Here is a 23,118-nt window from a genome sequence, read left to right as displayed (position 1 = left end):
TGGATTACTGAATTACTATATTAACTTGTATGATGTTACTCATATTTTTTTTTTTTTTTTTTTGAGATGGAGTCTCGCTCTGTCGCCCAGGCTGGAGTGCAGTGGCGCAATCTCGGCTCACTGCAAGCTCCGCCTCCCGGGTTCACGCCATTCTCCTGCCTCAGCCTCCCGAGTAGCTGGGACTACAGGCGCCCGCCCCTGCGCCCGGCTAATTTTTTCTATTTTTAGTAGAGACGGGGTTTCACCATGGTCTCGATCTCCTGACCTTGTGATCCGCCCACCTCGGCCTCCCAAAGTGCTGGGATTACAGGCGTGAGCCACCACGCCCAGCCTACTCATATTTTTATTCATACACTTTTAATGAGATCATTGGCAATACATATATTATTTTCTTTAACTTTATTTTCACATTAAGCCAACGTCTGTTATATAGCCATCAAAAAGTAAATTACACAGGTTTATAGTCCAATTTAAGCTCTAGCGTCTTAGAATCAGCCACTTTCTAACCTTTCATGAAGCCTTCCTGTTTTGCAAAACTGTGATCAGCATGAATTGCAAACATACCTGCTTCAGTACAAACATTTCTCAGGTCTCCTCCACTAAAGTCATCTGAAAACTTCACAATTGCTCCATAATCAATTTCACCATGCTTTGTAATGGGACTTGCATGGATTTTCAATATGTCTAACCTTGCTTGTTCGTTTGGCAAATCAATATGTATTTTTTTTTCTATCTAATCTTCCTGGATGCAGCAAAGCAAGATCCAGTGTATTTGGTCTGTTGGTAGCCATGATTATTTTAACTCTATGCAGAGTATCAAATCCATCCATTTGATTCAGTAACTCCAAAAAGTTATCCGAATCTCTTTGTCAGCTGAAGTACCCTTGGAAAACTGACAACCATCAATAGCATCTATTGCATCCATAAAAATGATGCATGGTGGATGGTCCCTGGCATAATTAAACATTTCTCTGATCCAATGAGCACTTTTACCAGCGTACTTGGCTACAATAGGACTAGATACAACCTTTAAGAAATTGCAGTCCTGGCCAGGCATGGTGGCTCACAGCTGTAATCCCAACACTGTGGGAAGCCAAGGTAGGTGGACCTGGATACCATGGTGAAACCCCATCTCTACAGAAGATATAAAAATTAGCTGGGAAACTGGGTGCGGTGGCTCACACCTGTAATTCCAGCACTTTGGGAGGCCAAGGTGGGTGGATTACCTGAGGTCAGGAGTTTGAGACCAGCCTGGCCAACGTGGTGAAATTCTGTCTGTACTAAAAATACGAAAATTAGCCAGGCATGGGGGTGCATGCCTGTAATCCCAGCTACTCAGGAGGCTGAGTCAGGAGAATCGCTTGAACCCAGAAGGCATAGGTTACAGTGAACCAAGATCATGCCACTGCACTCCAGCCTGGGCAACAGATGAGACTCCGTCTCAAAATAAATAAATAAAAATTAATTAATTAATTAAAAATTAGCTGGGCGTGGTGGTGCACACCTGTGGTCTGAGCCACTCTGGAGGCTGAGGTGGGAGGATCACTTGAGCTGGGGAGGTGGAGGTTGCAGTGAGCCAAGATTGCAGTACTGCACTCCAGCCTGGACAATAGAGTGAGACCCTGTCTCCAAAAAAAAAAAAAAAGGAAAAACATTGCAGTTCAGCTGGCTAACAATAGCTTGTGTGCCAAGAGTGTTTTTCCTGTTTATGGTGGTCCACATGACAAACAGCCTTTTAAAGGTATTATTCCTACATGCTGGAATAACTGGGTTTTTAAGTGGTAACCCCTCAATTCCTGCATCTATTCTGATAGCCCTCCAATCTCAGAATAAGAAACATCCCAGGATCCTCATGAGACAGGTTATAAATCAGTGGCTCCACCTCTCTTGGTAAATATCTCATGATAGTTAGTATAGTCCTATCCAAAGCAACTCTTGTTCCTGGCTTCAGCTACTTTTGTGAAGCTGTCGACAACAACTCTCAACATGTCTTGGTCCCTCTACAGCTTTAACAATGAATTGTTCTTCTGTTAATTGTTTAAGCACATTACTCACAATCTGCCCAACACTTTTTAGGGCCTTCAGATCATTTTCAGGCTTTTCATATGGCTTGGTAAATTCTTTGAATTGTTTCCTTAGCTCCTTAAGATGGCCGTCCATCTCCATGCACTCCGGCAGCTTCTTGCAGTAGTCCTGAAACATCTTATCTCTAGGGTCTGCCATGATGAGAAGCGCCATTTCTTTATTGTTTCTTGTCTGTCTCTCTAACCATCATATAAGCTCCTCAAGTACAAGAACATTGTGTTTCCTGTTCATTGACCACTATCTTGAATAGTACTTGAAATATGGAAGGCGGTCAAAAACTATTGGTGGGATGGATATTCAATTTTAACATTCTCATTTTATCAATGATTAAGCTGTGTTGTTGAGAGGTAAAGTGTCTAACCCAAGGTCACACAGCTGGTTAGTAATAGACTAGGGGCAAAATCAACCAACCAACCAACCAACAAGCCAGCCAACCAACCAGCTAACCAAAGATGTGGTTCATGAGTTCATCTGGATTCCTCTAAAAGTTGAACCCCAGAGGTTTGTATACAGATGGTTTATTTGGGAAGGGATTCTAGAGAGCAAGAGTAAGGAAATGGTGGAGAGGAACAAGCCAAACAATAAGCATTACAGAGCTGGCTCTGAGAAGGCTTAGGAAGGGCACCAAATAACTCTCCATGTAGGGGATGAATGCGGGAAGATTAATCCAGTCTGTACTGACTGACTAAGGGTGGTACCATGGGTTTTGTAAGTCCTGAACCCCAGCTGTTTCTGTCTTCCCTCAGGTTAGGCACCATCTAGATGCATTTGTCCAGTGCAAAGCTGGCCAGAGCTGGCTTAGATTTGGTCACTGCAGCTGCTGCTGGAGCAAGGGAGTCAGGTGGGGACCGAGAAGATTTGCTGTGGCTCACAGGAGCTGTCTGACTCAACTGATGACTTCTAGTCCTGAGCTTTTTCATTTTAGCATTTGTGCTCCGTGCTCCCTGGTCACCACTAGGAGGAGTTAAAGCATTTTGCAAAATACTTCACAGTGTGCTGAGCCATTATAACTCAGAACTGGAAATATTAGTTCTGTAGACTTTAAGAAAGCTCAAGACAGCCATAAATGGTTCCAGAACGAGACCAATTAATGCCTGACCTCCTGCACAGCCTTTTCTTCCTGGAGTTCTTAATGCTTCCATGGGGTCTGACCAGGAAATGAGGCACCTATCTTCTCTGCTCTTGGATCCCCCAAGCCTTCCAGGGGAAGGCTCCAACTCTAGCTAGGCCCATCAAGCAGGCAGCAAGACCAACACTGCCTAAGGGATTTACCAATATGTGTGCACCCATCATGAATTCTCTGTCTAGCCTGGGAAGCCTGGTGCTTAAAGCACATTTCCTAATGAATCTACTCTCTATGCCTTTGCAGCCTAAGGACTTTTGGAACTCAGAAGCAAGACAAACCATTCTTGTTTCTCTGCTCTGTACTGTTACATCCTGTCCTCAAAGCAATGAGGCATCCTGGCCCAGCTTAAATGTGAAGGAAGGGCCCAATGAGAGAAAGGGAACCAGGTTTACAGGCAGGGGGATGGAAACAGTGAACAATATTTTAAACATATTATCTTAGCATCTTTGAAGAGAAAAGTTGCTTTGTAAACCTAAAGAAATATCAGATCAGCTTGTCTGGTCAAGCTCTTGTCTTTGACCAGAGCATATGTATCATTTTTTTTTTTTTAATTTTAATTTTAAAATTTTTTTAGTTTTAATTTTTTTTTCTTTTCATTGGGAACACAACACATGTATCATTTTGACTGATTTTCCTGTACTCAGCCTCCAAGAGGGCAGAGGTCATGTCTGTCTTGCTCATTGATGTATCTCAAGTGTCTAGCACAGTTCCTGGTGAAGGTAGGTGCTCCAACAATTTCTATTGATAAACAAATGGGTCAAGGACAACACACACACACACACGCACACACACACACACACAGAATGAGAGAGAGAGAGAGAGAGTAGCTGGTACTTATGTTAACTGTCCAGGATTTAGTATGTACCTGCTGGGAATAGGTAGGAAGCATGAACCTAATCTGATACTTTCACTGCTATTTTTTTCAACATATAGAAAAGAATCAGAACGACTTTCTCATGAACCCCATGGGAAGATGGGAGTTCTGTAGTCTGTCCTCCTTCAGAGGGAAGTAGCAAACAGCACATAACTAGCTCTCACGACTTGAGCTGTGCCAGCCCTGTGCTGAGCTTGCTAAGCCACACACTGATGCTGCAGGCAGTTACAGGCAGATGGTAGGTGCAGAGTTTGATCTAGATGGACTATCTTGAGTTTCCTTTCGTCCTTTAGATTTCTTGGTACTGACAGTTTCCCAGTTTCCCATTTTACCTATCATAGTTGTGGACTAAAGAAAATTTTTTACATATTTCTATATATTTGGACTTCTTCCAGGATGTGCCATTGTTCAAGTTGCATCATTAGTTATGAAATATGACATCTGTCTTCTAAAGCCACTTATTCTCCTGAGTTTGACAATACAGCCTGGCTTTGTGAGAAAGGAGCCAGCTGGATGACTTCCGGCCCTTCTTTGTAAAAGCTCGTTGTCTAATGTCGCAACAGATGTCCTCCAAACACTCTGGCTTATGGCTTGCCCAATAGCCTGGTGATTGCTTCCAGGGGCCTCAAAGAGGCTGATTTTGGCAGCAGAGGTAAATACAGTCTGGATGTAGGTGTGGGAGGTGGTAAAATGGTAAAACTATCAGCCTTTATCATAGCACAGACAATTAGGTTTTGTTGGGGAGATTGTCTTTGAAAATAAAACCCTTGGCTTAAGCAGAAGAAGCAAAAGAAAAGCCTTTAATGAATTCCTACAGCCCTCTACTGGCCCTCATCATATCTGAGGCAGCAAATAGATAAAGTTTAAATATTTTTTTTCCATTGTCTTAATATTCTGTTAGGATAATTCCCCAGTGGCCCACTTTGCTTTCCTGGCATGTCCTGTTGTACTATTGTAACTTGCAGCTACAAGTACTTCAAAACAGTAGCTTTGGGACAAATAAGACAGATTTTCCTGTATTTTTTTTTACCTCCTTCCCTAAGATAAGAGAGTGCTAATAATTCTCTAAGTTATAGCATATGTCAAAGTTTTAAATTAACATATTAATAAAGGAACCAATGGGGAAGATATAAGAAGAGTTCCCCCAGGTTCTTGCAGGAAATATGTGTGTGTGTGTGTGTGTGTGTGTGTGTGTGTGTGTGACTAGCAAAATAAAAAATGTTAGACTAAATATGAACCTGGTTCATCTTCTACAAGACAATAAAAGTATAACCCCTCTGTAATACTTTTGGAGTAATTTCCCTACCAGGCTACAAAAACCCTATTCATATCTGCAAACTACCTTACTTTTACAGGACTGCAAATCACTGTGCTTTATCAGTTATGAACTGTGGGTCAAATATCCTGTGACAACAAAGTACCATTTCTCAAGAAAGGAAACTAGTTGGAAACTGCTGTCACCTGCCACTCAAAGAGTGATGCATTAAAGTTTAAGAAGGCTGCTCTAGGGGAATATTTTAAAAATCAAGCAGTTGCAATTTTTACACTTTCCATGTTTGAGATATATTTTACTTTCTTGATACTTGCCACATGCCACAATAGGGTCAGGGGTAAGCTCAGGTCTCAGCCCTCAGAATGATCCACTAGTTCTAATCACCAGTCCTAAAATGACTAAGTCTTTTCAGCAAGCTCCAGGCAGGCTGTCTTCAGCCAGTTCAGTGCAGTAGGTATCTTCTCCTGCTTCTAGGGGAGGCTCTGGAATTAGGGTTACTGTAGGAAGTCAGCAGGGAGCTCAGTTTGGGACCTGGTTCTGCCATGGTATGTACTAGGGCTTGACATGGATTATTTGCATTAATCCTCACTAAATTCAGATGAGGAGAGGCAGCACCACCCTCGTTTCTCAGAGAAGTGCCCAAGAGCATGTGACTAGAAAGCACAAAAATGGGAATGGAAATCAGGCACGATTCCAAATCCCTTCTTCCCTCTGTGTGGTCTTCCATCACAGAGCCACTAGAACTCATAGCTTTCTGATCTAATTCTTCCAATCTCCTTTTACCTCCAAAATTTTTTAATTCATTGATATATTGAACTCTTATAACCTTCATTGCTAATGAAGAGAAATCCTGTCAGATTTACTAATAATCGACATTATTTTGATACCATTAACTAGCACCAATAATCGACTCTTCGAAACTCCTTTGTACTCTGAGTACGCAGCTCTGAGTTCTAGCTTATCATTTATTACCATTTTGAATGTAGCTTCTCCCATTATCTGCTTCTCCCACTTGAAACCACCTTCTGGGGAAAAAATGGGAAACTGTGTCTTGTTTATGTTTATATCCCCTGAAGTTAGTAGAGTCATTTACATATATTTAGTGCTTGATGCATGTTTATTGAACTAAACTAAACCAGTAGACATGCAACTGCATCAGGAAACTTCCCAATTATAGGACTCAATTGTCCAAATTAACCTCTAATATAAATCCATCATTATATGCGTATCCTTATTTTTTTTCCATAAAATAAAACTACCATTCCATTGCACAGTGGAGGATTTATTTCACATATCAATTCTTTCAAATGAGCAGGGTCTTCTGCTCTACATTCTTACAACTGAGGCAACCAGTAATGCTCAGCTGAACAAAAATTTGAAGGATAGAGGCATAAGTGATAAGAGAATTGAATGGCAATATGAAACCCTTGATCTGTTTACAAATGATAGTTTCAAAAAAGGAATGTGTCTGTCATAGGGTTGACTTAGGTCAGGGGTTCTAAACTAAGGGCCACTTTTCAACCTCCTTCCCTCAGAGATATTTGGCAATATCTAGAGACATTTTTGTTGTCATAATGGGTTGAGGAGCAGACTTAATACATTCTTATTGGTTGATTGCCTGGCTTGATGCATGACTTCTGATACCTTCTGCATCTCCACAATTGAATAGTCATTGTCTAATAATAACCAGAGGCACCGCAAATCCCAGAACATTCTTCTGAATCAGTCATAGAGTATGGCTGTTTCAGGACCTTCTTTTTCTCTCAAATTCTGGGCACTTCACTGTCATCTGTCAATTTTCTGTTTATGTATATGCTCATCACACATAACTAGACCATAAATTTCTTGATTCCAGAGACTATATGTCTTACTTCACTGTGCCCCATGGGCCACAATTTCTTATAATTCTGCCTTAAAACACGTCAGCATTCAGGACATGCTAAGGATGATTTATTTTTGGAATGCAATGATTAGATTGTTGATCCTCCATAAATAGTCTCTATGTTAAATTGAAACTAACCAGAATATGAAGTGACCAAAATCGTCTACTCTTTCACTAATTTGAACAAACTAGGATTCATGGTACTTGGCATTCAGGTTTGTGTTCTTGAGGTCAGGGTTTATGTAACTTTAGATGTTTAGGATTAGAGAGGAACTCCTTTAGTTCTGTTTTCTTCCTTGATTCTCTAGCTTGTGAAGATATTGTACTTGTCTGAGAAATAAAATAGAGACTTCACTCATACACACACACACACAAAATCAAAAACAAAAATGAAAGCTGATCTGTTCAGCTAGATAAATTGTGGTTGGTAGGCATGATGGGAGTTTGATGTTTAAAGAATTTTGACAGGAGGATCAGCCCTACATAAGTTTGTGACATATGTAGAGGATATGTCCGGCACTCAACTCTTTAATTCCCTTGACATCCTGTAGTATGTCCACTGTCCCCTCCCCCACCATGCTATCTTCCCACCTTTATCAGAAGTCACTAATGTCTGCACCAGAAGGAACATCTGAGGAACAGTTACTACTTTGGTGCTGAGTAATTTCTTGCCCATACCAGGAACACGTGTATTTTAAAACAGAAACTCAAAAAAGGAATAACTAATAATTGGATTTTAAATATCAGATAATTAGGGTGGGATAGATTTTGAGGAGCCTTTCCTCAGTATCCCTCAAGTGACACTATGTTTAAGCCTGAGAAGATAAAACAAGCACCAAAAAGACCTCAGGTTGGAGTCCTGTGAAATGAGAATAGGAGTTTTAAAAATTCGTGTGTAAACTTTTGTTCTCATTATTTCCTGTTCCCAGCTATCAACTGGGAACAAGTACCTTTAGCTTCTAAGAGAGGAAGAAAGACAGCTTTTGAGGGTGTTTGAACTTTGCAAGCTTACGTCATCCCAGGAAGCTTAATAATAGAGAAACTACAAGTCATTTAATTTTATTGCTGCCATAAATTGGTTTTCTTTGGGGCTTTTTCTGGTGAGAAATTTAAGTTCAAAAACAGTCTAGAGAATGCACTTTGGAAAGGTCACAGTATCTCTGATGGTAGCAATACTTAGTAAGTCCTTGCTATGTGTCTGGCCCCATCCTGAACACTTTCTATTTTCAAACCATGACCCTAAGAGTAGGTTACTCTTCTACTATTACCTCCATGTTCTGGGTGAGGAAGCCCAAGGTCTCACCAAGTAAATGCTAGAGCCAAAACTTGAATCCACATTGCCTGGCTGCGTGTTTTTCAGCCTCTTGCTGTATTGCTTTTCCAATCATCTCCAGGCTGCCTCTGCTGTCTTTAGGGAGTTTTCCCACTGAAGGGGAGTGTCTATGCATGAGGAAAATGAACAATAATTTGCTAAATATGCTAACACAGCTTTTTTTGCTTTCCAGGTTTCGGAGGTGCCCTGGGTTACCTTTCGGGTGCTATAGACTGGGCCCATCTGGAACTGGGAAGACTGCTGGGTACAGAATTCCAGGTCATGTTCTTCTTCTCTGCATTGGTGCTCACTTTGTGTTTTATTGTTCATCTGTGCAGTATCTCTGAAGCCCCACTTACAGATGTTGCAAAGGGCATTCCCCCACAGCAAACCCCTCAGGACCCTCCATTGTCATCAGATGGAATGTACGAGTATGGTTCTATCGAGAAAGTTAAAAATGGTTATGTAAATCGAGAGCTGGCAATGCAGGGAGCAAAAAACAAAAATCATGCTGAACAGGTAAAGATGCAACATTTTTTTCTTTACATGGGAAAAATATTCTTGCTCTTTGTTCTCTTCTTTTTTAAAAAAATTCTTTGTTTTGTGTGTTTGTTTGATGTGAAGAGTTTTGTGGAGTCTAACTGAATTCCCAAATTCCCAGTAGCTATCATCCCTTGGAAGTAAAATTTTATATGTCAAAGAAAAATGTCTGCATTTTCCTCTGGTCATCCTGTCTCTTACTCCTCTTAGAGCATCCAACCAAGGAAGATGAAGCCAATTGAGAAAGGTTAGGCCACAAGAGAAGGCTAAAATCATCCTTAGGCCAGAAGAAATATCCTCTTAGATTAGGATCATAAATTAGAAATTTTTTCCACCAAATGGTAGCATCCTTGGGTTGGTGACTGAGTTGGGCATATTGAATTTACCTGTCATGAGTTGACTGGATATTTTAGTTCATTTTAAGTGAACTGCACAGAGAATTCATCAGCTTAAAATCTGAAATAAAACTCAACTAACTGCCAGAGAAATGAGACCACGTTCAGATGAAATGATCAGAGAAGAGACTAGAATGAAGCTGAGCAATATAGTAGCTAATAATCCCATGGGACTATTTAAATTAAAATAAAAATAAAATTAGAACTTCATTTCTTCAGTTGCTTTAGCTACGTTTCAAATGTTCAAAGGCCCCATAGGCTTATAGCTAAAATATAGGACGGTGCAGATGTAAGACATTCTCATCATTGTAGAAAGTTCTATTGGACAACACAGAGGAAGTAATTGCATTTACCTTCAAGCTAAAATTGAATGCTAAAACCTCAGGGATATAGAACAAAGGATTCCTTGATTGACAAAAGGTTGTAGAAGACTTAAGTTCAAATCTTGGTTCCTCTAGCTGCTGACCTGTGTTATTCATTCAATGAATCACAAATAACTACTTACTGTAGGGGAACCTAAAGATAAAGAGCGCAGTGCTTAAATCCTGGCTATACCATCTCTGGATTGCATGACTTTGGGTATTTACATTTCTGTTAAATGAGAAAATGATTCCATCTACCTACAAGGGTTTTGTGCAGGTCGCAGGGGCTAATCCATGTAAAGTTACTTAGAGTGTTTGCTACCACATAGTAAGCTGTTGGGTTTAGGTCTTGTTATTATGACCCGGACAGAACACTGAGTGCTTTAAACACAAACAGGGGACACAAATCTGGACTCCAACAACTTTCAGACAAGCTCAGTAAATCTCACCTTCCTGTGAGGTCAGCTTCTCTTGTTGATTTGGCCAGTCTATTTTCTAGGATTGTTAGGATGTTCAACCAAGAAAAAGCATGCAAAGACACTTTTTCAAACTTCACGTAAGTATATCAACACATTATAATCATTATTCATTTATTTATTTATTTATTTATTTTTTTTTTTTTTTTTTTTTTTTTTTTGAGACGGAGTCTCGCTCTGTCGCCCAGGCTGGAGTGCAGTGGCGCGATCTCGGCTCACTGCAAGCTCCGCCTCCCGGGTTCACGCCATTCTCCTGCCTCAGCCTCCCGAGTAGCTGGGACTACAGGCGCCCACAACCGCGCCCGGCTAATTTTTTGTATTTTTAGTAGAGACGGGGTTTCACCGTGGTCTCGATCTCCTGACCTTGTGATCCGCCCGCCTCGGCCTCCCAAAGTGCTGGGATTACAGGCGTGAGCCACCGCGCCCGGCCTAATCATTATTCATTTAACAAACAGCTTGGGGTACTGAGTATGTGCAAAGTGCTGTACTAGATATTTGGGGACCATAAAACTGACAGATGTCCAGTCTATATGCCCAAGAATTTATAGCCAAACAGGTGGAATAAGTCGTTTATATCATGACTCATAATCCATGATAGAACATGGTAAATTCTATAGAAACAATGTATCAGTTCAGATCTTTTAAAAAGGCACCAAGATAGGATTTGACATGTAAGAGATTCATTGGAGAAAACAGCATGAAAGATAAGGTGGAGAAAGTAGAAATAGGAAGGGAAAGTCTTCTTATCTTGATGTAAGTCAAACATCTGTGAAAGGAGAAAGGAAAGGAAAGAGGATAGGGTAGGAAGCCTCTCAGATGCAGTGAAGTTCCAAGAAAGCTTCACCCAGGCCAAATGGGAGTCCTCCAGCCAAAGTTGCTCCTTAGAGGAGTCCCAGCTCTTGTAGGAACAGGCTAGCACTAATACCCGCCGTCTTGCTTAGTCACTATCTGGGAACAGCCAGGAAAAGGGTGACCTTGAGAGGAACAGGTACAGGAACAGAGTTCCTTGGCAGGAACAGGAGCAATGGATCCAGAAAGGCAGAATTCGGAGCTGTCGATCAACTGTGTTTTCTCCAGTAGGTGACCCAAATGGCACATTTCCAAGGTGGCCACAAATGGCATAATAACAATTGCTTTTAGTTTTAAAGAGGGAAGGATTGTGCCTAAATAAATGGAGAGAGGGGTCATGGAGGTGATCGCCCCTGAGTTCTGCCTTGAATGATAGTTAGGATTTGAATAGATATTTTTGGGGAAAAATAATTCTGACAGAAGAGCATCAGCAAAGCCACAGATATTAAAAAAAAATATATTTTAAAAGCGTGAAGCATATTTGCAGAAAGTGTAAGTGGTACTGTAGATCATAGAGTTTGTAACTTTAGAACTAAAGTTAGGAAAGCAAATTGGAGACAGATTTTGGATGCTTTTGAATGCCAGCATAAGAACTAAAATTTTATTAGGTAGATGATGGAGGTCCATCAAAACTAGTGGGGCAGAGGACTCACTGATGTTAGCTTTTTTTTTTTTTTTTTTTTTGGTCTTTTTTGTTTTTGATATTAATCTGGCTGCTGACTACTGACTACAGGGAATAAAGAGGAGGGTGTATTTGGGTGAACAATAAGATTTCTTGGAATGGGTTGCACTGTGTGCATGGTTCATCCACTTGTACATTATTTTATTCATTCAATAGTTATTAGTTACCCCTGCCAGACCCAATGCTGAGCATCAGAAGACTGTAGTGAACACCAGAGCCCTTGTTCTACCCCATGGAGTTGTCACCTAGCAAAGCGTGCCTATGTGTTATTTTGTTTTCTTAATCAAAGTTTAATTTTTGAATAATTTTAGATTTACAAAAAAGTTGCAGATAGTAGAGAGAGTTCCTATCTATGCTTTACCAGCTTCTCTCTTATGTTAACGTCATAGACAACCATGTACATTTGTTAAAACTAAGAAATTAACACTGCTTCAGTACTGTTAGGTAAACAGCAGACTTATTTGAATTTCACCGTTTTTCTACTAATGTCCTTTTTTTAAAAAAAAAATTTCCACAGGTTATGGGGGAACAGGTGGCGGTTGGTTACATGAGTAAGTTCTTTAGTGGTGATTTGTGAGATTTTGGTGCACCCATCACCTAAGCAGTACACACTGCACCCAATTTGTAATCTTTTATCCCTCATCGCCTTTCCACCCTTACCCCCTGAGTCCCCAACATCCATTGTGTCACTCTTATGCCTTTGCATCCTCATAGCTTAGCTCCCACTTTTGACTAAGAACATACAATGTTTGGTTTTCCATTCCTGAGTTACTTCACTTAGAATAATATTCTTCAATCTCATCTAGGTCACTGTGAATGCCATTAATTCATTCCTTTTATGGCTGAGTACTATTCCATCATATATATAAAAAATACTTGCACATTCATGTTTACAGCAGCACAGTTCGCAATTGCAAAAACGTGGAACCAACCTAAATACCCATCAATCAAAGAGTGAATAAAAAACTGTGGGCCGGGCGCGGTGGCTCAAGCCTGTAATCCCAGCACTTTGGGAGGCCGAGACGGGCGGATCACGAGGTCAGGAGATCGAGACCATCCTGGCTAACACGGTGAAACCCCGTCTCTACTAAAAAATACAAAAAACTAGCCGGGCGAGGTGGCGGGCGCCTGTAGTCCCAGCTACTCGGGAGGCTGAGGCAGGAGAATGGTCTAAACCCGGGAGGCGGAGCTTGCAGTGAGCTGAGATCCGGCCACTGCACCCCAGCCTGGGCGACAGAGCAAGACTCTGTCTCAAAAAAAAAAAAAAAAAAAAACTGTGATATATATATATGTATATATATGTGTGTGTGTGTATATATATACACACATATATATATGTCACAAGAATGGCAATAATACAAAAATAGATGTTGATGTGGATGCAGTGAACAGGGGACACTTCTACACTGCTGGTGGGGATGTAAACTTGTACAACCACTATGGAAAACAGTGTGGCAATTCCTTAAAGAACTGAAAGGTATCTCATTGTGGTTTTGATTTGCATTTCCCTGATGGCCATCTCACATCAGTCAGAATGGCAATCATTAAAAAGTCAGGAAACAACAGGTGCTGGAGAGGATTTGGAGAAGTAGGAACACTTTTACACTGTTGGTGGGACTGTAAACTAGTTCAGCCATTGTGGAGGACAGTGTGGCGTTTCCTCAAGGATCTAGAACTACAAATACCATTTGACCCAGCCATCCCATTACTGGGTATATACCCAAAGGATTACAAATCGTGCTCTATAAAAACACATGCACATGTATGTTTATTGCGGCACTATCCACAATAGCAAAGACTTGGAACAACCCAAATGCCCATCAATGATAGCCTGGATAAAGAAAATGTGGCACATATACACCATGGAATACTATGCAGTCATAAGAAAGGATGAGTTCATGTCCTTTGTAGGGACATGGATGAAGCTGGAAACCATCATTCTCAGCAAACTATTGCAAGAACAGAAAACCAAACACTGCATGTTCTCACCTGGGAATTGAACAATGAGAACACTTGGACACAGGAAGGGGAACATCACACACCAGGGCCTATTGTGGGGTGGGGGGTTGGGGGAGGGATAGCATTAGGAGATATACCTAATGTAAATGTCGAGTTAATGGGTGCAGCACACCAGCATGGCACACGTATACATATGTAACAAACCTGCACGTTGTGAACATGTACCCTAGAACTTAAAGTACAATAAAAAAAGAAAAAGAAAAAGAACTGAAAGTAGAACTACCATTTGATCCAGCTATCCCATTTCTGGTAATATCCTTTTTCTGATCCAATCTAGGATACCACATTACATTTAGCTAAGTGGTTTACAAAACTAAAAACTGTACTTTATTTTAATGGTATTTTAAGGATTTTTTTTTTTTTTTGCTATGTATAGTCAGTAGAAAACCTCATTTTTTTGTATTCAGTTATGTATATGAATAAAAGCAATACATCTTAGCTGTTAGTTATAAAATTCTGTAAGTAGTTTTTCCTTGAGATCAAGCGCTTCCTCCAGTATTGTTTACTCTGTTCATTTGCTTAGCATTTTTCCAAAATAAAAGCAAAAGTAAACTTCGACACTGCTTATGTTTGAATTGGCAAAATGGTTGAGTATGATCTGCTGAAAGAAGGCCTCATTCTATCACCGTGACTGCCTTGGAATTGAGTTGCCACAGCACATCAACCTGCCTCTCCCCATGCCACTTGATAGGAGAATGCAGTTGAAGAGAGTGATCTATTCATCTGATTCCAACAGTAGCTCCTATTTTAGGATGAGTGCAGTGTTTTCCATAACTATAAGAGTGCAAGGAGGAACTATGAGATCATTGGGATAAAGCCTTCATTTTATCTCGATCACACAAGTGGAGAAAATATGAGATTTTAGGTCTCCTAATGCCTGGACTCAACCCTCTTTCCTGACACCAGGCTGCTTGGTGGATAATACCTATACTCCTTGCCCCTCCTTCACCAACAAACCAGAACTCTAAGATTCCTAGTTGGACTGGAGCCCTTTGTGCATTTATGCAGGACAGCCAGAGAATCATGGAATATCTATATGATAAAATTCATGCAGTCATTAAAAATATATGTTTCTGAAGGTTTAATAAAAATGTATCAGGTAAAATATACATTACATACACAAAACAATCTTTATTTTGGGAGAAAACAAAGCTGTATACATAGAGGAAAAATGGAAAGGAAATAATACCAAAAATGAAAAGTCTGGATGATAGGCTCACAGGAAGCTCTAATTTTCTATTTTTAAATTCTGCAATACATCCAAAATTTCTATAATAGATAAAAAATAAGGAAAAAAGTAATCAAATAATGTGAAAGCAAAAATTTTAAAATAATGTGGTGGTTTGGGGAACAAAACAAGATGGAGTTTTACTAAAGGTAAGTATATACGTGATAACAGATAACACCCTGATAGGTTATCTGCCTCTTTGATGTCCCCTTAGATAGACTGGGACTCCCCCTCCAAGAGTTGCATAGACAGGGGTTGTCTCACCCATTCAGAGGCTACTGTGAGGATCAAATGAAATCAACTGAGTGGAAGCCTTTTGAAAGGCATGGAACTCCCACACGAGTACAAAAATAAATACAACAGATACTACGAACTTTCTAGTAGGGGCCACATAAAAAATGTTGCAGGCTCTGAATGATTTCATTATTTGGTTTAAAAAACAAATTGAGACCAATGCAGTGGCTCATTCCTGTAGTCCCAGCAACTCATGAGGCCGAGGTGGGAGGATGCATTGAGCCCAAGTGTTTGATGCTGCAGTGAGCTGTGATCATGCCACTGCACACTTATCGGAGCAACAGAGTGAGACCCCACCTCTAAAAATATAAATAAATAAGCAAATAAAATAAGACAAAAAGATAAAGTAAGAATAAAGCACAGAGTAATACATCTTACTCTCAAAGCCATGGATTCGCACTTCTCTTCCAAATGTGTGCCCTGGGAGGTCTCCAGTCAAGCAAAAGAAGTCTGCATGTTTCCAGGGTCAGGGCCAAGGCTGCAGGGCTGTTATTGCTTGCCAAAGACATTGCTTTCCAAAATAAGGGTGGCTGTGTAATTTAAGAACAAAATTTTTTTTTTTTTAATGGCAAGAGGGCTGAATTATTTCACAAGTTTAAACCAGATCTCATAAAATCTATCTCCAATTCCTCCATGCCATCAGTTGCTCCCTTTAACATTTAAATAGTCTCCTTTTGAGGGCACATTTGTGAAGTTTTCTTTCTCCCTGATAGACTCTGTACCTTTTTTGCTTGTAAATTCATCACCACCCAGTCTACAGCTGACAGTGGTACAAAATAAATGCAGTAAAACAACTCCCAAGGTTTCAGAATGATTAAAAGGGTTTTACAAGGGAATTGATGAGTCAGGAATAATATGCCAGCTGAGTTTTTATTCTGAGTTACAATATACAAAGGGGCTTTGAATATTTACACTCCCAGCTTTTACAGAAACACTAGGCACATTTTGAAAGCTCATATTTATTTTTAGAAGAAAGGACAAATTAGGCTAACAATGAAAGCAGGCTGAAAATTATGTATAAGTCAGAAGCATATATTAATATTTAGAATGAGGCTGAATACTTGTTGGCCAGATTCACTTTCTCAGTTTTGCATTTTTGGAAAGAGAGGAAGGAAAGTGAAGACAAACCATCTAGTTGGAGGCATGAAAACCAGGCTGTTGTTTCTTGGGCTATGTTGTTAGCTGCTTCTTTCTGTGGTTGAGGAAAAAGTAGTAATTCTGAACTTCATTTCTGTTATAATCATTTATTTTTACAGGTACCATATTCTACTTGCAGAAAAACAGTTATTTTCCTTCAATCCAGGGACATGCCTGTAGTGTTTAACACTTATTATCAGAAAATGACTATAGTTATGGTCAGTGGGCTAGATACTGCAAGACTGATGAATTTGAAAAAATCAACTTACACAACAGAACTAAAATGGGTGAATATAATTTTCCACAACAAAGAAGTAAAATGCATGATTGTATAAGGTTAAGAAGTATAAAAAATATGCTGTTACAGTTAAAATAGAAAATCTCAGTAGACTGTCTTATAAACTAGCCAGTACTCAATGTCATGATTCAGAATAAATAAAAATATGACAAGAAAGACCCATTACCAAATTTCATCTGATGTTTATGGTATCAGTGTCTTCAGGGAAGCTAATCACTTAATATTCCCAAGGTTTCTTTCTTCTCTTATATGACAAGATGCTAAAGGCTATTATCATTCTTGGTATTTCAAAACAATTGTATCAATAGTTTAAAGTTTCTCATTCTCTCCATGTTTCTGAAACCAAAAAAACTATAGCTTCTGGTTTTAACCTAATTTAAATCTAAATTAAATAATCAGGGGCCTATATATTCATTTTTTACATATATGTGTGTGGAATGGGCCTTCCTAAAGTCAATGGAAAAATCAAATGAGAAGATAAAACTTAAAAAGAATAAACTTTACTTCTTAATATAAGCTCCATTGAGTTCATTGCTTTCTTTTGTAAGCAATGATACCAGGCATTTAGCCCATCCCTAAAGAACTGAGGGTCCTGGAGATTTAGCCATGTCAATGCAGTCTTTTTTACATTATTAACTGAAAAATCATGGGTGCCCTTCATAGATTTTTTAAGATTATGAAACAGAAGTCAGAAGGAGCTAAATCAGGACTGTAGAGTTGATGCCTAAAGACATTCCATCAAAACTATCACAACATTGCCCTTGTTTGATGAGAGGAATGAGCAGGAGCATTGTTATGGTGGACAAAGACTTTCTGGCGAAGCTTTTATGGGTGTTTTTCTGCTAAAGCTTTGGCTAACTTTCTCAAGACACTCTCATAGTAAGTAGATAGTATCAATCTTTGGCCTTTCAGAAAGTCAACAAGCAAAATGCCTGAGCATCCCCAAAAAACTGTTGTCATGGTCTTTTCTCTTGACCCGTCTGCTTTTGCTCTGACTGGACGATTTCTATCTCTTGGTAGCCATTGCTTTGATTGTGCTTTGTTTTCAGGATCATACTGATAAAGCCATGTTTCATCTCCTGTTACAACTTTTTGAAGAAAAGTTTCAGGATCTTGATCCTACATGTTTAAAATTTTCACTGAAAGCTCTGCTCTTGTCTGAAGTTGATCTGGGCACGATACTTTTGGTACTCATTGAGTGGAAGGTTTGCTGAACCTTAACTTTTCAGTCACAATTATGTAAACTGAACCAACTGAGATGTCTATGGTGTTGACTATTGTTTCTGCCAGTAATTGTCAGTCCTTTTCAATTAGGGCATAAACAAGATTAACTTTTTTATTTGCAAATTGATGTGGATGGTCTGCCCCTGAGGACTTCATCTTTAACACCATCTGGTTCCTTCCTAAAATGAGTTATCCGTTTGTAAACTGCTGATTTCTTTGGGACATTGTCTTCATAAACTTAAAAAAAATATATGTGATTTCACCATTCTTCCACCAAAGCTTCACCATAAGTGATGTTTATTCCAGCTTCAATTTTGGTAGAATTCACGTGGCTCTGTTAGGGGCTGTTTTCAAACTGATGTCTTATCCTTCTTGGTGCCTCAAACTAAATCTTCTTCAGACATACTATAGCAAGTTAGTATGAGTTTATTTTGCTTCAAAAATTTTTTTGAAATCCATACATAATTTTTTCATAGTATGCATTTTCTGTTAACATATTGAAGACCCCTCGTGTGTGTGTGTGTGTGCGTGCGCATGTGTGTGTGTGTATAAATATATATATTTGAGTTCTACATTGTTCTTACTTCTAACTCAATTAGGGCTCATTAACACATTTCTGCTATCATTAGAATCCAGAGAAATAACCCGGGTGGAGACAGCTGGCTAAGAACAGGGAGCTGACTGGCTCTCTGTATTAATGCTCTAGTAAATAAAAAATTTTCACAAACTTAGCTGCTTAAAACAACATCAGTTTATTATCTCACAGTTCCGTAGATCAGAGGCCTGGGTGAGCTGCACTAGGTTTTCTGCACAAGGTCTTACAAGTGTGAAGTCGAAGTGTTAGCAGAGCTGTATTCTCATTTGGAAGCTCAGTGGGAGAAGCCTGCCTCTAAGCACATTCAGGATGTTGGCAGAATGCAGTTCCCTGTGGTTTTAGGACTGAGGTCCCTGCTTTCTTGTGGACTGTTGGCCTGGAGTTGTTCTCAGCCCCTAAATGTCACTCTCAGGTCCTTTTCATGTGGCTCCCTCCACCTTCAAAGCAGGCATTTCTTATGCTTTGAGTTGCTCTGACTTTCCCTTCTACTACCAACTGGAGAAAATTCTGTACTTTTCAAGGGATCATGGGATTTGGTTAGGATCACCCAGATAATCTCCCTTTCAATTAACTTAAGGTCAGCTGACTAGTTACCTTAATTATTAATATATCTGCAAATCCCTTTGCCATGTAACAGCACATAATCACAGAGATGACATTAGGGGACCAAGATCATGACAGACATCTTGGATTTGCCTACTGTGCTCTCATAGTTAAGAGACCCAAGAATTATAATCATCTAAGAGCTGGCTTATGACTGTGAGCTTTGTCCTTGTGTAGCAGTTCTGTCATTCAGAGATAGGATGCTCAATGTCTCCTACACCTTGGCCTGAAGCTAGCGTCATTCTCATTCTCTTTGCCTTTGGGTCCAAAGCCTCATTCTGGGCCTGAAACTGCTAAGCCGTCACTCACGGTTAACAGAATACCTCCTGTGAGTCTACTCCAGGGAAACCTAGTTCCATGTCCAGGAAAAGTGACACTTCGTGTGATGGCTGACTGACAAATACATAATATGGCTGTGCGCTCTGGCTCCCTTAGCAGGCTGAGTTTCTGCAGTGAAGGTCACACCTCTGTTTCATGTTTTATTTCAGACTTGCAGGGAAATGACATTAAAGTCACTGCTGAGAGCACTGGTGAGCATGCCTTCTCACTACCGCTACCTTTGCATCAGCCACCTCATTGGATGGACGGCCTTCCTGTCCAACATGCTTTTCTTCACAGATTTCATGGGCCAGGTAATGAACGTGTCTGTGCACACACTCACTGTTACACATCATTTACTCCATTAATACCTGTTGAGGTTCTTCTGGGTTATCCTCTAAGATTGGCACAGTAAGAATGTAGGAAAGAGTACCATCAAGAAGCTGGCTTACAGACAGGTCTAGAAACATGCCACTATACCCTGGACAACTAGAGGACACTACGAAGCCTGCCAGTATTTAATCAAATGCAACAAATAGGGCAAATTGATGTGAGCCGTACCAATCATGGCAGGCTTCAAGAAGGAGGGGCAGGGCTCAGGCTGGGCATGGTGGATCATGCCTGTAATCTCAGTACTTTCGGAGTCCAAGGTGGAAGAATCATTTGAGGCCAGGAGTTTAAGCATGCAGTGACCTATGATTGTGCTGCTGTACTCCATTGTGAGTGACAGAGCAAGACCCTGTCTCTTAAAAAATAAAATATAATAATAAATACAAATAAAAAAGTGCAGTATGGTCTGGGCCTTGAAGGGTTAGTAGGAGTTAGAGGAGTATGAGAGAGGGAGAAAACATTCCAAGCAGGAACAGGAATGGCCCATGTGGAGGTGAGTCAGAAGCCGATTGACTGTAGCAGAAGATGAGTGGTGGGATTACCTAAGTAAGGTGGGACCAGCTGTCAGATGGAAGGAGGAATGTTAAGGATGCAAGAGAGTGTTGCTGAGACCTGATGCAGCAAGCATTAGATTTCTGATAGGTCCTTGACTGAAGATGTGATAGGATGGAAGGGGCGACTTGGTCATGACAGCATCAGCTCTGTACGCTAGAAAGGGTCCCTCAGGCAGGGACATTTGCTCCCCAGGGGTGGAGAAGCAGAGTGCATGAGAATGGGTTCTTACTACATTGCATTTGTACCTCAACAGCCTCCAACCTCTCTTTCAGATTGTGTACGGTGGGGATCCCTATAGTGCCCACAACTCCACAGAGTTTCTCATCTACGAAAGAGGAGTCGAGGTTGGATGTTGGGGCTTGTGTATCAACTCCGTGTTTTCCTCACTTTATTCTTGTAAGGCTCTCTCTCTCCTAAGGATGTCTTCTAAAAGTTTCTGGTCTAGCACAACTTGGATTTGATATTTCTATGTGTATTCTCTACTGTTTAAAATACCAGGTTCTTAATAAATCTATGGACGTCAGGGAAAACTATTACCTTAGAAAGGACCATAGGAAGCATCCTTTTATCATCATGAATTCTAGGGGTCATTTTCCTCACTGATTACTTTGCACTTGGAATCAGTGGGTTCCTGATCAAGTTTCTCTGGGAAATAAAAGGGAATCTTTACAAGATGAAGTGTTGGATGGATGAGTCCCAGCAGGTTCATGTTCTATTGGAGCAAGATCGTTGGTGGCATTTCATAGACAGGCATATCAGATTTGTAGATGACACAGAAGAGAAGCGATGTTAACATGACAGGTGACAAAGTCAGCATGCAAATGACCTTAGCTCAGATGTGTAGCTGGGTAGGTTATAGGAGCACCACACCAGGATTGGGGACATCTGGCTTTCCTTCCCAGGTGCCAGCTTTTCTGAGCCTCTTAACCTCCACTCACCTAAGTTGCAGCTATAAAGACACTGAACAAAGGGATTTCTGCTACTGTCTTTGCATAAGTCCAAGTGGCTGGGCTACAACTCCACGGCATCTCATAGGCTGCATTGTACTTGTTACTGTGTGTGGATATCTCCAAGTTCTGTATACACTGAATTAAGTGAAAAGTCTGGCCTGAAAAACATATGCAGTTCTCCTAATTATAAAGAGCTCTTCTTCTGCAAGATTGTAAGAATAACTGACCCCCAACTCAGGGCTCTGGGCTTTGGACAGGTCCAGGGGACAGCAAGGATATGGCCTGGGTGAAGGAAGTGAGAAGAGATGGGGAGAATCCCTGTTACCATTCTCAGGGGGACTCACTCTGTCACCGTCAGCCTGCTTCTTGTGGGGAGAAAGGGCGGATGTATGTGAAGGCCCCTTCCCCTTCCGTTTACCCAGCCATAGCACAGCAGGAAACCTGCCTCAAGATCTCTTAAACAGTGAGCACAATTGGGAAAAGGGGACCTCATATAAACATGCAAGAAGTTGATGAGCCCAATAATCACATAACCACAACCTTCATTATGTTAAAATTTATGATACTCAAATAGTAGTGCTTAAAGCTTACATTTATTTAGCAAACTCTTTTCTTCCTCTTGGAGTATGCAAACTAAGAAAAATTCCAGGAGGAAGATTTCAAGCACTTAAAATAGAATGAAAGAATGCTAGACTAAAAGGGTTTGGTAAATTTTCCATCTTACGTCCTTCATGATTTCAAGGACTGAGGGGACTATTTACTACTACCCTCATCCTTTTTTTTTTTTTTTTTGGTCTGTTTTTCTTCTTTTTTTAAGACAAAGTCTTACTCTGCCACCTGGGCTGGAGTGTATGGCGTGATCATGGCTCACTGAAGCCTCAACCTTCTGGGCTCAAGCAAGTCCCAGCCCTCTGAGTACCCAGGACCACAAGCACATGCCACTGTGCCTGGCTTATTAACTTAATTTTTTTTTTTTTTTTTTTTTTTTTTTTTTTTTTTTGGAGAGACAAGGTCTACATTGCCCAGGCTAGTCTCAATATCCTGGACTCAAGTGATCCTCCACCTCAGCCTCCCAAAGTGCTGGGATTACAGGCATGAGGCACTACATCCAGCCCTACCTTCATCTTTGTAATTTTTTTTTTGACACACAAAAAAATGTGTCAATCTAAACTTCTTTTTCCTCAAGGAATCCCTACTAGATTACATTCCATCAGTCTTGTCTACATAAATTTTATGCCATTTGAAACTTTAAAGCATGTTATTTTTAGGTCACTTCTAGTTAAAAGGCTTTCTAGTTACAAAAGAAATTATTAGTTGAATAGTTTTCCAGAGTTGTATTAATGTATAAATCTATTGGATCCCTACCATTGTAAATTCAAATCAACATTTTATTTATAAAATACCAGCCAACTCTGCTCAAGGATTTTAGGGGCTCTCCATACCCAAAGGATAAAGTCAAATTCCTGAGCTTTTCACAGTTCGGCCTAGTTCATACTTTGCCCTCTTTCATTCCCATGTCAATTAACTACCGTCAGTGACCCACTATGCAGACTTTCTCATTTCTGTGTATTTGCTGCTGCTTTTAGTTTCTTCTACCTGAACTGCTCTTCCTACTTCCCCAACTAGACAACTTCCAATAATGGTTTTAAAC

At 40.3% G+C, this 23,118-nt stretch overlaps 1 protein-coding gene and 1 pseudogene across 1 annotated transcript in view; one reads left to right on the top strand and one right to left on the bottom strand.

The window, feature by feature from the left end:
- Positions 1-23,118, top strand: part of SLC45A2 (solute carrier family 45 member 2) — a 41,423-nt gene that overhangs the window by 12,823 nt on the left and 5,482 nt on the right. The window contains exons 3-5 of the mRNA XM_005556667.5: positions 8,746-9,071; positions 19,743-19,886; positions 20,790-20,913. Coding sequence (XP_005556724.3) covers positions 8,746-9,071; positions 19,743-19,886; positions 20,790-20,913 — 594 coding nt within the window. The remainder of the gene's footprint in view (positions 1-8,745; positions 9,072-19,742; positions 19,887-20,789; positions 20,914-23,118) is intronic.
- Positions 449-2,226, bottom strand: LOC102127651 (26S proteasome regulatory subunit 10B-like; annotated as a pseudogene).

The sequence above is a fragment of the Macaca fascicularis genome, chromosome 6 (assembly GCF_037993035.2).
Source record: "Macaca fascicularis isolate 582-1 chromosome 6, T2T-MFA8v1.1".
In the NCBI taxonomy this organism is placed as follows: Eukaryota; Metazoa; Chordata; class Mammalia; order Primates; family Cercopithecidae; genus Macaca; species Macaca fascicularis.
This window is presented reverse-complemented; position numbering and strand designations above follow the sequence as displayed.